The 14,711-nt window shown below is 47.3% G+C and overlaps 1 protein-coding gene across 1 annotated transcript in view; it reads left to right on the top strand.

Annotated features, from left to right (window-relative positions):
• Window positions 1-14,711, top strand: part of GABBR2 (gamma-aminobutyric acid type B receptor subunit 2) — a 309,555-nt gene that overhangs the window by 249,801 nt on the left and 45,043 nt on the right. The window contains exons 12-13 of the mRNA XM_084898711.1: window positions 1,792-1,899; window positions 6,522-6,644. Coding sequence (XP_084754837.1) covers window positions 1,792-1,899; window positions 6,522-6,644 — 231 coding nt within the window. The remainder of the gene's footprint in view (window positions 1-1,791; window positions 1,900-6,521; window positions 6,645-14,711) is intronic.

Consider the following 14,711-nt stretch of genomic DNA (forward strand, 5'->3'; position numbering starts at 1 on the left):
TTTGTTTACTTTCCTTGCATACTGGCATTTTAATATGGGTGATACTGAGACCATCCTATATGCCTTCTTTGAAATTTAAAAAAAAAGGGGGGGGGGTAAGTGCCCACCTGTACATTGTCAGCATTCATATCTCACATGTCCATGTTTCTGAAAAATAACTGTAATGCTGTCATCCTTTCTGAACTTAGAGGGTTCAGCATTGCAGTCTTGTTCCTATTTTCACAAATAAAGTAGAAAGGGGAAATGCTTTGTCTCTGAAAAGCTGGAGAGCCAAGTTTCCAGAAAGGCAGAGGAAGGGACTTCATGAAGGGACTTGGCTGGAATATTTCTGGGACTTCCTGCACATGCTGACAGCATATTGGGCTGGGCAAATCTTCTGTGTCCAGTTCCTCTGGACACCAAGAGCCTGACCTGATTGGTCTAGCCTGGCTGCCTCTTTTACCACATCCACCTTCTTGCTGTTTCAGCTGAGGGCTTTTCAGAGGAAATTTAGCTCAACAGAGCTGAGGAAAGGCAGAGGAAAAACCAAAGCCTAGAACTAGAGTTCACAGAGCAGACAGCTTTTTTGTCCAGTGAGCAGGAGGCCCTAGTGGCACACAGCCCGGGGCTGGGCCCAGCCTGGAGCTAGGCGAGTGTCCTGGGTATTGGAGGGTGTCCAGTCCAGCTGGTGAGGATGAAGTCTGGAGAGGCTGGCCATGATGGCAGGGCAGGCAGGGAATGGGCATTCAGGAAGCACCCAAACCTAACAGATGGTGACTGGCCCTTCACAGCCTACAGGGATCCAGGCTATTGGTGCCTATTGAGACTGGCAGTTCCCATCAGTCACCAGCCCAGGGCTGGGGATCTTTGTCCTGGAGAGTAGGCAACAGCCAGACAGAGCCTTAGTCCTGAGCCTTAGTCCATGGTCCAATGTGGGCTCAGGGGCCAAGCTGGCCTAGCCCTGAGTAACCAGACTCCTGAGGTCACAGTACAGTAGGTGCTAAGTGGCCTAACTGTGGTGGGAGGGCCGGGGTAGCTGGGCAGCAGAATCCAGGCAGCATCCGCTCCTCTCTTGCTCCAAGTGCCTAAGGAAAGAGGCCGTTGGGGGAGTGGGAAGGTCACAGCCCTTTTCCTCTGGCCTCCCTCCCTAACTGAGCAGCCCCTCATGATGCTTGGAACTGGCCTGGTGCACAATGTGTCCTCCAGGGCCAGCTCTAGCCAAGTCCTGCCTTTTTCTACCAAAGTGCTGGGTTTGCTGACCATTGGAGAAGGCCCATCGCAGGCTCATTCACCTGCCCAGGCTCAGCCCCTGTGGCTGTTACTTCCTCCACCCACTGCCCAAAACACAGGACCCACAGAAGAGGTTCCAGGGCCACTTGGTCTCCTGTAGATTCAAGTGAAGAGACAGAGAAGGCAGCAATTATGTTCCCTTCTGCAGGTCTGTCTCCCTACATGGAAGGCACTCAAGGAAGAAAGGAAAGAGGAAAGGCCAGAGGGCTGTCCTGGGGCTCTCAGTGGTCCCTCAGCGGTCCTGGGGCCTTTCATGCCTCTCTCTGTGGCTGGCTTCCTCAGGGCTTAATCGAAGGCAGGATTTGAATCTCAAATGCCTCAGTGCCCAGGGCCTTGGATCCATCAAGTGGTTGATAAAACTAAATGTCTATCAAATTGAAATGCGATTGAAAGACTGTTGATACTAGTAAAACTCTATGAAACATAGAGTTGTCCGTGCCCATCCTCTAGAGTCCCCTTGTTGGGAAACTCTCCTAAATGACCTAGGAGATGTTAATGCTTGTGTTTTCTCATGGCCTCTAGGTCAGGACCTGGATTCTCACCGTGGGCTACACAACTGCCTTCGGGGCAATGTTTGCAAAGACATGGAGGGTCCACGCCATCTTCAAAAATGTGAAAATGAAGAAGAAGGTAATCACCCCTTCTGTTTCAGGGTGTCTGCACTATCCAGTTAGCATTTACTTAACAAATATTTATTAAGCATCTATTATGTACCGGGCACTAGACTATTTGCTGGAAATTCAAGATAAACACAGTCCCTGCCCCATCCCACCCCATTTACACCTTCAGTCACTTGGGAAAATCAAGCAGTTAGCAAAGATTGTCTATAGAGACATTTATGGGGCAGGGTGCTGGGGTACAAGCAATCAGGGAAGGCTTCATGTAGTAAGTGTCACCTTGCTGAGGCTGGAGGGTGAGTGGGGATTAGCCAGACAGAGGCTGGGAAGTTTCCAAGCCCTATCGAGGGAATAGTGCACAGAGGCCTGGGGCAGGGGAGGTGCATTCTGTTGCTGAAAGAGGCTCAGTGTGGCTGGGGCACGGGATTCGTGGGGACAGGGTACAAGAAGAGGCTCTGGGGGAAGGCAGAAGTCATAGTAAGGAATCTGAACTTTTTTTGGGGGGGCACTGGGATCCTTAAAAGAAAGGAGTGACACAGGGCAGGGACCTGGTTTAATCATTTCATGTTCAAAGAGGCCCTTCAAAGACAGGAGTTCTGTCTTCATGTGGGTGGAAAGCATTTGTCACCAGCATGCTGACTAAGCTTAATTCTAACGTTGTCAGAGAGAAACTTTCTCCACCACTGTCCCTTTAACTTTCAGTGGTGCCGTTCCTCCCTTGCTCCTAGATAAAATATGGGGCAAGTCTCATGACTTCGAAGGTCCTCTGTCAGCAACTAATATTGGAATCCATCATAATATCCCCAATTTCAAACTGCATTCAAGGCACAGCTTCTCCCTCCCCAGCTCAGCCCTGTGGCAGGCCTGCCTCCTGCCCTGGGAGAGGGGGTGCAAGTGGGCTGTTTTTGTCTTTTACCAGCTCATTCCCAAGGTTTCTGAACCCTCCCGAGTTGGAGCTTGGAGTAGTAGAAGGGGCAGGAATGACCTTACTTGCCAGTAGCTGACATCGGGCTTGCTGCCTGAAATGGATTAAGCAGGCCCTTCGACTCTCTGGGTGTCTTTGTGGGTTGTCCAAAGGCCCCACTCCTGGGACTTTCTCTCCAGCAGTGCCCTTGTCATGGGCGAAGTGCTCTGCCAGTTGGCTGTTGTGGCTTCTTCTCCCACCCTGAGCATCTGGCGGTTCCCCCACTCCCGGGCTCAGCTCACCCTCCAGCTTGTCTTGTTCAGCACCACACAGCACTGCCTTGCCCTGTGAGCCTCTTCTGCTGTGCAAGAGGCACTCACACATCCTTCACTCTTATAATCTCAAGGATTTTGGATTGACCGCACTGTAACAGACGCCCCCCTTTTTTGTCTCCTCCCCCCACCTCAAGGGCAGCTGGCTAGCCTGCCATCCCCTCCCATAGGCTTCTTGGACAACAAACATAAGTTCATTGGGTGTCCCCCACCCCCAGGCCGCAGGAACCCCTATCGGTCAAGCCCCCTGGGTGCTCTTCTTAAAGCCTCTCTCTTGATTTGAGGTCAAGGAGGAACCAACCCCACCCACTACCCTCTCACCTTTGGGGAGGGAGGTCTCAGAACATCATGACACCAAAAATACTCTTCTTGATTCAACCCCACTCGAACCTCCCCCCGCCCTCCCCCCACACACACACACATATTTACTTCTTAAGGGGTATAACCTGTTTACAGACATCTCCCTTGCATTGTGGTCTCATCCCACTTTGGAACGTGGTGCCTGTTGTTCCGATTCTTCAGGCTTGCGTTTGCCATCTGGTCACTGGGTTATGAGCCCTGGCACCTGGGACAGACAGCAGGTGTACCCAATGCAGTGGAGCCAGCAGGCAAAGTAGGAGAGTGGGCGTCTACTCCCTGCTTCACCACTGACCTGCCGTGGGACTTCAGACAAATCTCTTCATGTTTCAGAGCCTCTATGTCCTTATCTATAAAACGAGGACATGTTGAAGTGACGTTGTTTCCTGAGCTGTGATTCTGCCTGGCACCCAATTGTTTTGAAAGGGTGTGATAGTTGCAGGTCAAAACTGGGATTGAATTCTCCATGATTTTCTTCTATATGGCCAAGATGGGTGTTTATTGTTTAGTTTCATTGTAATTTTTTTTTTAGTTTAGACTTTTTTTTATTAAAATGGGCCCCTTAATTTTTTTTTTACTGACATATATACTAGATTTACAAAAATTTGTAAATGCAATCATACACCTTTTTTATATAGTCTTTTTATCTATTTCTTCTTTCCCTGACTTCCACCTCCTTCTCCTTCCATCCACAATGGCATGCCCTCCCCAAATGCACATACATAAACTCCACCTAAATGGATAGATTTTTTAAGACATTAAAGGAAAAGTAGCCTATTGACATGTGGTGACTAAATGCTCCCAAATTCAGTATTTTTATAGCATTTACTCTTTTGTCTAAGGGCCAATCATAAACTCTTGAATTGAGAAGCCTTATTGCAGTTTTTATTCTGCCTCTTACTAGAGCCGAACTGAAATGTTGAGATGAAAAAACACAACTCAGCCACAGAGTGGGGAATGGTTAAGCAGCAATGAAGTGCACTTACTTGGGGAGTGGTCAGACCGAGCTTGGGAAAGGCTTGAATGCCAAGCAAAAGAGCTTGGCTGGATTGATCCTGTGCATGATGGGGAGTCACAGGAGACTCTGGAACCAGGGTGACATGACGTGGTCCCTCCCTCAGCTGCCATCCAGGAAGCTCCTCTGTGGTGTTGCAGTGCTGCCTCCATTGCCTGACGTTCCCTCCTCCCCAGCCCCCAGTGGCTCCCAGCTTCTCCTCTGTGAATCCACTTCCTCTCCTCCAACACCCTCTTGTAATCATCCATGACAAGTCTGTCTCTCCTGCCGACCCTGGAGGGCAGCACCAGAGTCTGTCTATCTCTGTGTCACCACTGCCCAGCACAGGGCCTGGCACTGAGTGAGTGCTTGGGGCATGTTTTATTAGAACATCATCCATCAGCCCTTGCTTATTGAGTACTTTTTCTCTGACAGGCTCAGACAGATGCTAAGAATGGGGCAATTAGCAAAAACCAAACTGTACAGAGCTCACAATGTACTAGGATGACAGACATGAACCAAATTATTACAAATATAGTGTGAGGTGGCTACTCGTGGGGACATCAGGGTAGGAGGGTGCCAGCAGAAAGGTTGGGGAAAGACCTTCCAGGGGTCAGGCACAACACAGCCAAATGCCCGGGGGACTCAAACCACCCTGGGTAAGCATCACCCCGCAAGCCTGTCCTCCCAGCCCTAAGCTCCTCAGGCATTTCTTCCTTTTGGCCCAACCTCTCAAGGCTGGCAGGGAGTTGTTTAGCTTCCCAGAGGGCAAAGGTTAGCTGGGTTTATGAAAAGCATCAGCGGTTTCTTAGATGCTTCTGGAAAATCTCAAGGAGGGGGCTTCGCCAGCGCCCACCCCAGGTGAAGTGGTTTTGGTAGATTGGATCTCTTCAGCAATAACTCAGAGATACTTTCTTCCTGTTCCTTTCATGGTCTGGCTGCAGAGAGGCCCCTTGAGTTTCTATTTCTCCTTTAAAAAATGGTTTAATCATTAAAAGCCAGACCTGGCGATATATCTTGAGCTTCTGCCTCAGCTTTGTTGATTTTTCTATCATCTTTTCTAGAACTACTTCTTCACATTAGCTTTTATTGGAGGTGGGGGTGGTACGTAAACATGCAATGAGTGGAGCACAAGTTAGCTTTGGCGCTGACAGTGTTTGTCCCCAGGCCAATCCCTATCAAACGGCCAGAAAGTGGGGTGGGAATTTCACAGTGCAATAAAAATATCAAAGGCTGCAAAGACGGATGGAAGTTGTATTTCTTCTTTTTATATTCCTTCATCTCAGTGCAAGCCATCGAACTCCCTACTGCGTGCCAGGCCCTGGTAGGTACTGAGGGTACACAAGTAAATGTTAACTGAGAAGGGCAGACGTGTATCCAACTTAATATAATGTTGGGTCGGTGCTGTAAATATTGGAGGGTATGGACTCTGGAGATGGGAGAAACGTGGTTCAAATCTGGGTTTCACCTCTTAGAAGCAGTATCACTCTGAGCAAATTACTTAACCCCGCACTAGCCTCAGTTTCTTCATCCATCAAATGGAAAAAACAATGTGTGTATTTATATTTGAGATTGATGTATGTGAAGGCAGATTGTTCTTAGTACTATTACTACTCCTAATGAAATGTCTGGGCAGTGATATCGAAGTAATTACTTTTGCTGTCGGAGTGAGAGGGAGCTTCGTGGAGGAGATAACAATGGATCTGGGTCTTTAAGGTTATTAGGAGTTTGCCAGGCCGAAAGAAATGAGTGTTTTGGACAAAAGAACCAGCCCCTAAATAGGAGTATGAGGTGAACATCACAGCAGGGCCACAGCCTAGGAGTTGTCAGACTTAACTAAGTTCAGCGTGTGTGTAAGCCAGGCCAAGCTCGGGAAGGACCTTGAATGTCCAGCAGGGAGCTTGGCTGGTTTATCCTGTGAATGATGGAGTCTCAGGAGATAGTCCCACTGAAGGTGACCTGATTCCATCACTCCCTGACTCCCTCACTTCTATCTGGGAAGTTCTCTGTCTCACATGCACTGCGTTCTGCTCTCGTCCTCTCTGCAGATCATCAAGGACCAGAAACTGCTTGTGATCGTCGGGGGCATGCTGCTGATTGACCTGTGCATCCTGATTTGCTGGCAGGCTGTGGATCCCCTGAGAAGGACGGTGGAGAAGTACAGCATGGAGGTAAGCGCAGGCACCAGCAGGAGGGAGGCCTGCGGACGCTGCTCCCAGACACATGGGGACAGAGGCAGCCCGTCTAGTCGGCTGCCCACAGTACACTCCTTGAGAAGAAATCAAGATTGTCACGGGGAAATCATCACAGGTTCACATGGGCCCACATTCTCTATCAGGAGCGCCTCAGTATGTCTGCTTTCCTCCATTTGAGACGAGCATTATTTCGGGAAGGCCAGATAGATGGTCTTCACCCCTGGGGGCGGTGGTGAAGGGATTTGTCTAGGTATATTGATATATGCAGAATTAAGGGGAAATGATTTTGCTGATGTGAATATATTTTCTACACATTGTAGAAATCTCCATTTATATGATCTTCTGGTCCAGAAATTACATTGCATTGTTATTCTCATCTTTAAAATCAGTTCTCTAACAAGTGCTCCTAGGGAATAAGCATGCTGAGAGCTCCTTTGAGTTACTATATGATTTTCAAAGTGATAAACAATAGATTTCTTTTCCCACATTTGATATCAGAAATTTTTTTGTTAAAACAAAGAACCTTACATAAAAGTACTGTTAAACATGTATTGGAATAGCCTTGCCCTTCACTCGGTGATCTTCCCAGGATGCTCAAGATTAGGGAAGCATATTTTTGTTGATTTTCTCTCGAACAGTTAAAGATGCCCTAGGTAGAAAGAGCCCGCTGTACAGGGTGTGTTGTATGCTGTGATTTCTCTATGGAGTAGTAAATTCTGATGAGAAAATTGGAATTTTTTCCATTTCTCCTACTGCATGGTTAGGGAAATTTTTTTGTGGCTTTCAGTGTGATTTCTTAAACTAATCTGGAAATCATTGTTTTATGCATTGGGGCCAGAAGTTTTTATCCTTCTGGTCAAGAAGGTTTTTTACCAAAGATGATGCCCAGCATCGTTTGTCTGGAGATGGACAGGGTTTGCTCAGCACAGTGAGAAATGATGCAGTTAGAGTGGTGGCCGAGGACGCAGTTTCTAACAGCATGGATTTAGGAGGGGGATTTAGGGCTGTTGCCTTCGTCCCGTTGCTTTAGGTGTACATCCTGGGAGGAAGCAGACCCGACAGACCCAGACAGATCCCAGACTGGCTGTGCCTATGGATCAAGGGGCAGGAGCTCAGCTGAGGTCACCTGGGTAGCAAGCTGTTTCCAGAAGGGAGGTGCTATCTGGTCACCATTCATCCCAACAGGTGGCAAAGGAGCAGTCCTCCTCCCCACCCCACCCCAAGGGAATTCCTCATCCACCACCTGCTGGGCAGTGTGATCCCATTTTAACGATGAGGAGACAGCCTGGCCGGCATGGCTCAGTGATTAAGCGTCAATCTATGAACCAGAAGGTCACATCTCAATTCCCGGTCAGGGCACATGCCCAGGTTGCTGGCTCGATCCCCAGTGGCGGGTGTGTGTGTGTGTGTGTGTGTGTGTGTGTGTGTGTGTATGTGTGTGTGTGTGTAAGCAGCTGATCAATGATTCTCATTATTGATGTTTCTATCTCCTTCTCTCTCTCCCTTCCTTTCTGAAATCAATAAAAATGTTTTTTATCTGATGAGGAAACAAACCTAGAGAGGCTATATAATTTAACCAAGATTACTCAGCAGGTTAGTGGCAACACCACTGACTACCCTCTCATCCACTACCCTACCCTGCTTTTCAACACATGACAGCACTTTGCATTTTTAGGGTTATTCATAGACCTTTGGTCATTGGCCACAGATCTGTGAAGCAAGTAGGACAGGGGAATATTTCCACATTCTGCAGATGAGGACTAAAATTACAGTCATGGACCGACTGAGGAAAGAAAGAGAAGAAAGAGAGGCCAGTCGAAAGAGCCCTAGGGAAGACCTGGAGTGGGGCAGATGGACAGAAAACAGATGCTTGATGCTGAGCCCAAGGGCAAGTGAGGACATGGGGCACGGCTACCTTCACTCAAGGTTAAGGTGGGGCCTGGGCATTCACTAGGGATCCCCAGGCTCCGGCTGTGGTGGGGAGAGGCTGTGGAGCTGGAGTCAGCCTGAGTCAGCAACTCCGGAAATGGATCTAAGAAGCCTGTCCCCCTGGACCTTTTCAAGGCGGTTAGCCTTACGCAGTCCGATTCGTACAAGTGATGGTTTGCTGTCATCGTCTTCCCTTTCTTCCTTCTTTTCTATAATAAGTCCTGCTGCTCTCAAGCTCTGTGCATAGAACCCTAGCCCTTATCAGACCTTCCAGAGCAATGGTTCTCAAACTGAGGAGCTGAGGGCTGCCATGGAAGTGCCTCTCTGTGTAGAGAGAAAACTGGGTCTGGGATAGGGGAGGGTCCCACCTGGGCATCCAGACCTTTCCAGGCCAGGCTGGTGGAGAGCCAGCTCTGGCTCTCAACTCAGATGCCCTGTCTCCTTCAGTTATCTGCTGAGATTCCTCTCTGAACCTTTTCTGGCCTGCTCCTCTTTTTCTCTTATTTTAGGGTTGCCCTGTCACTCTGTTGCCATGGTAGCAGAACTCTTTGATTTGTTGAACCACAGGCCTGTCGATTTATTGTTGTTTATCCACCAAACAGCGCTAAGCTGTCATTTGTTTTCTGTCAGACCCTCGTCTGTCAGACACAGTGTAATGATTGAGCAGCATGCCCAGGGGGCGGGGAGTCCAAAATTCTCCTCACAGGGCTGTTTTTTCTAGGACCTACACTTAGGGGAGAGGTGATCAGAGATCTTTGTGGTCTGTTCCCTCTTCCCCTCACCTGCCTCAGATGCCTTAGATTGTTCTGGATACTATGAACACATCAGGATTCCACTCACAGCCCTTGCTCTGTGTTTCATTTTCAAGCCTGTGCCCATGCTTACCCTTTCTGGGACCTTCTCTGACAAGTAAATGAACTTCAGTTCCAGGCCCCTGTGTTACCACTGCATTTACAAGCCTGCATTTCCCTACTCCCATCCCCATTTCCTCTGTAGGGACATTTCACATGCTGTTCATCTGTGCTGAGTGCATCCCTGACTCACCCCATCCACCCTTGCTGGACCACCAGCTTCTCCAGGGCCGGGAAACTTCTGAGCAATCTCCCTCACTGCCCAGCCCGGCACCCCACACACATCTTCCATCTTCCACTGGGGAGATCCAGGTGAGCACAGCAGCCATAGCCTTCGATTTTATGTTGCCCACAGGCTAGTGGGTGCTCAAAAACATGCAAACAAATAATAATTATTTTAGATTGCATAGGTTCTGATAAAAAGAAAAAAAGAAAGAAACAGAATGAAGGGTTTGAAAATAACAGGGAGAACCCATGGAGGCGATTCTCCCAGTGAGAGTACATGCAAGTATCCAAAGGATGAAAACAGATTCTGAAGTCCTGTTAGAGGCCTTCCAGTGCCACATCCTCATTCATTGTCATGCAATAAACATTTACATAGCTTCTGTTACCTGCCAGGTATATTGTGTCTCAGTCTATGTCTTGTCTTTTCATTCTCTTAACATTGTCTTTTGCAGAGCAGAAATTTTTTATTTCAATAAATTCCAACTTATCAATAATTTCTTTCATGGATCATGCTTTTGCTGTTGCATCTAAAAATTCATTGCCAAACCCAAGGTCACCTAGATTGCCTGCTGTTATCTTCTAGAAGTTTTACAGTTTTGCATTTTACATTTAGGTTTCTAATCCATTTTGCGTTAATTTTTGTGAAAGGTGCAAAGTCAGTGTCTAGATTCATTTTTATTCACAAAAAAAATGCCTAGTTGTTCCAGCATTGTGTCTTGAAAATACTCCCTTTCTCTGCTGAATTGCCTTTGCATCCTTGTCATTGGTCAGTTAACTGTATCTGTGTGGGTCTCTTTCTGGGCTCTTTATTCTGTTCCACTGGTTTGCTTGCCTATTCTTTCACTAATACCACTCTGCCTTGATTGCCATAGTTCTATAGTAAGTGTTAAAGTTGAATAGTCTCAAAGTTCTCTGATTTTGTTCTTCAATGTGCTAGCTGTTCTGGTTCTTTTGCCCCTCCATCGAAACTTTAGAATCAGCTTGTTGATATCCACAAAGTAACTTGCTTTGTTACTGGGATTGCACTGAATCTGCATAAACCAAGCTGGGAAGAACAGACATCTCAACAATATGGAGTCTTCCTATCCGTGAACATAGAATGTCCTTCCATTTATATAGATCTACTTTTTTCTTTCATCAGAGTTTTGTAGATTTCCTCATATAGATCTTACACATATTTTGTTAGATTTATACCTAAGTAATTTTGGTTTTGATGCTAATATAAATAGTATTGTTTAAGTTCAAAATTCCAATTGTTCCTTTCTGGTATATAGAAAAGCAATCAATTTTTGTATGTTGATCTAGGGTTCTACAACCTCATTGTAATTGCTTATTAATTCCAGGAGGGTTTTTTGTTGATTTTTTGGGACTTCCTACTTAAACAATCAGGTCATCTGCAAGCAGTTTTATTTTTTCCTTCCTAGTCTGTATACCTTTTATTTCCTTTCTTGTCTTATGTTTGCATTAGCTGGAATTCCCAGTATAATGTTAAATAGGAGTTGTGGGAGGGGGCATCCTTGCCTTCTTCCCAATTTTAGGGAAGGCATCTAATTTCTCTCTATTAAGCATGAAATATAAAATAGTTCTGCTGACCAAAGCCAAGAGTACCTTTGGGGAAATGACAGGGAAGGCAGATGATGCAGACAGAGCAGACCATGTGTGCTAAGCAGAGAAGTTAAAACTTCAAAGTTAAAGACAATTAATCAGGAAGGTGACATGATCAGATTTGTCCTGGCTGCAGGGTGAGAACAGATGGGGAGGTGAGGCTGGAGCCCAGAGATGGCTCAGAGATGGCCTTTGCTATAATCCAAGCAGGAACTGATGGCGACTCAAAGCAGGGCAGTTGCAATGGAACAAAAAGAAGTAGGTGGATTTGAGATATATTAAGTAAGCAAAGTAAGCAGGCATGACAAAGCTTGATGATTGATTGACTCTAAGGCAGGGGTCTTCAAACTACGGCCCGCGGGCCACATGCGGCCCACAGAGGAGTCTGATCCGGCCCGCCAGGTTTTTTGGGCAGTGAGCGCAGCCGAGGTGTTACAGTAGGAATTAGTAGTTCATATAGTCCGGCCCTCCAGCTCTCTGAGGGACCGTGATCTGGCCCCCACTTTAAAAAGTTTGAGGACCCCTGCTCTAAGGTGAAGGAACCTGGAGACAGCAAAGACAATGCCCAGATCTCTGGCTGGTTGGTGGATGGTGGGTCTCTTCAGTGAGGCAGGGTGCAGAATGAGAAGTGGCGGAAGAGCTTGGAAGATTGTATGCAAGGTCCTAAAACACAACGGAGCAGTTTGTCCAGTAGATAGAGACTTGGGGGAGGGACACATGGAGGATGGGAGCTGAGGGAATGAGTGTGGTCCCCAGAGAATGATACAGTAAGAAATGAAGATGTCCTCACTGGAGCCCTGGGAGCCACTAAGTGGTGATGGGAACAAAGGAGAAGCCAGGAAGGGGACTTCAAAATGGTGGTCAGAAAGGAAGGGAGTAGCCAGAAGAGAGAGCCACCCATGGGCGCAGGCCTGCACAGGAGAGAAAGCAATCCATGCATAGGGGAAACTTGAAGAAGGAAGGAGAAGTCTCCAGGGACAAATGTCCTAGTCCTAGATCAAGGTGAGGACTGAATGGTGCTCCACCCATGACTCAGCCCCTTGCTGGTACTTGGTGTTCCTTTTTTTTTCATCTCAGTCTTGCCTTCATCTGCTTTACAGTCTGATAGGAATATTGGCTGTTTCTGCACTTCAGCTATAACAGGTGTGGATAAACCTGCCAAGTATGTTTAAAAGATTTTAAAATGTTATTTGTATTGTTGGAAAAAAGGGGGAAAATTCTCCCATTTTGAACACCTACTTGACTAGAGGCTATGGGAGTAGGAGTGGGACATACAGGTCTGGAGTTCAGGGAGAGGTGTGGGCTGGAGATGGGAACTTGGATACAGACAACAGAGATGAGATTGAAAGCCTTGGATGAGAGCTCCAGTGGGAGCGGGGACTGTACGTGCTACCCTCTCCACTGGTGAAACAGATGGAGGAGAGAAGAGGACAAAGGACATTCCCTCAACCACACATGCCAGTGTTTGGAGATGGAGGAGGTAGGAGGGAAATAGCAAAGAAGACCTGTAGGGAGAGCCACAGAGATAAGAAGAAAATCAGATAAGTTTGGTTTCTAAGAAGCCAAAGGAAGAAAGTTGCAAAGAGAGCGTTTTGATGAAGTGTGTCAAATGCTGTTTTTAGATCAAGTAAGATGAAACCCAAGAATTAACACTGTGTATGTGTGTGCATACACACACACATACCCATCTGGGACATTTTTTTCTTTTAAGAAAAATAATTTGAGTCAGTTTCCCCAAAAGTAAAAGCAGTGCATACTGATGGTATGAAGACAGCCTGTGAATCTAGGTGGAAGGGTGGTTTGTTTTGTTCCCAAGCCTTCCTTCTATACTAGGTCACCACCAATACCTCCCCTTGGCCATTCTGAATGGTTTTGAAACAGAGGAAATGGTGGGCAGCACTCAGGGTCACTGAACATTGAGACCCAGAAGAGCCACAGGGCAGCCACTGAGACTGCACCCTGAGGCCGCCTGCACTCCCTGAGGCCTTCGCCATTTGCTTCCCAGGCAAGTGGCAAAAGAGGTGGGATTACAAACAGTGCAGTCACCCACGGGAGCCATGTGCGTGGCGAGTTCACTTGTGGAGATGACGGAAGGCTGTCTCCACAGGCTACTAAGCAGCTCTGCCAAGAATCCCCTGCATTCTGGGTTCTGTGGCTTTCTGGATATTTGGTCAGTGACAAGTTGAGGACAGTTTGGGAGAGGGGAATATTTCAAACTTCCCCTCTATTTTCTATACTTTTACCAACCTTTTTGTGAAAGCAATGGGGGGTTTGGATGTCATGGATTACATTTGGCTTTGAAACTGGTGGCTTATTCTACTTGTTTCTATGGAAACAGATATTGGAAGAGGCAAATACATAGTTTTAAATAAGTTTAACTCTTATTTTCTACCTCCCTCTACAGTTGCTCTAGAAAATCCTAAAGCAGACACTTTCTAGAAACATCTGGTATCTTCATAAAGCTTGTCCAAGCCCCATGTTGCTCTATTCATTTGGAAATAAAACGACATTAGAATGGCTAGGATGAGCTGAAGATCAGGATCCTCTCTGCTCTGTGAGCTGCTCACAGGCAGCCTGGTGGCCCAAGGCTTGAATGCTAAGGGTCACATTCCAAATGATGGGTCATCACTACCCGTCCATGACAGTGGACAAGTCTTTGTCACTCATAGTCACTCACAAGGTATTAGATGGCTAAGCTGGGGCCCCAGCCAATTGCAGCCCAAGTTCATGTTAGCTGAGGGCCTCCTGGATTAGCCAGACTCCTCTCAGGAAAGGGCTGTGTTATCTGAAACTCTGATCTTATCATTCTCCTATTTAAAATTCTCCCCATCTATCAGAGGGGGGTAGGGGATCAAATAAAATAAAATAAAATTCTCCCATCTGCTAGAGGAGGAAACCCACATTCAGTGCGTTCAGCAGGCCCTCAAGGATCTGGCCCCATTTCCCTCCAAGCCTCATCCCAGCTATTGGCACTTCATAGCATCACACTCTCCCTTACTCCAAACCTCTGTATGTGCTACCCTCTCTACCCAGAATGCTCTCCTCTCCCTCCTCCCTCCATCCCCATATGCTAGCTTCATGTGAAAAATCCCTGCTTGACCTTCAGGCAGAGCTCAGAAGCATCTTTTCCAGGAGTCTTTGGGCCAGCAGCTCCTTGGATGCCTCTGCCCAGGCCCCATCTCACCCTGTTGCCCCTTTTCTGCTTACACCACTGGTAATTATCTGCCTGTGTACCTGGCCCCCCAGTTCATGACCTCCTCAGAGGCCAAGGCCATCTGTGTGTCCCCAGCACCCACTGGCAGGGCCTGGCTCAGATTAAGTGCTCGGTAAATATTTATTGAATAAATTGTCCCCTCCGCTGGAATTCTCTCCCCATGCCACCATATGTCCAACTTCAATCCATCTGTCTGTGCCCATTAAGCCAGATTCTCCA

This window comes from Pipistrellus hanaki, assembly GCF_964339955.1.
Source record: "Pipistrellus hanaki genome assembly, chromosome: 11".
Classification (NCBI taxonomy): domain Eukaryota; kingdom Metazoa; phylum Chordata; class Mammalia; order Chiroptera; family Vespertilionidae; genus Pipistrellus; species Pipistrellus hanaki.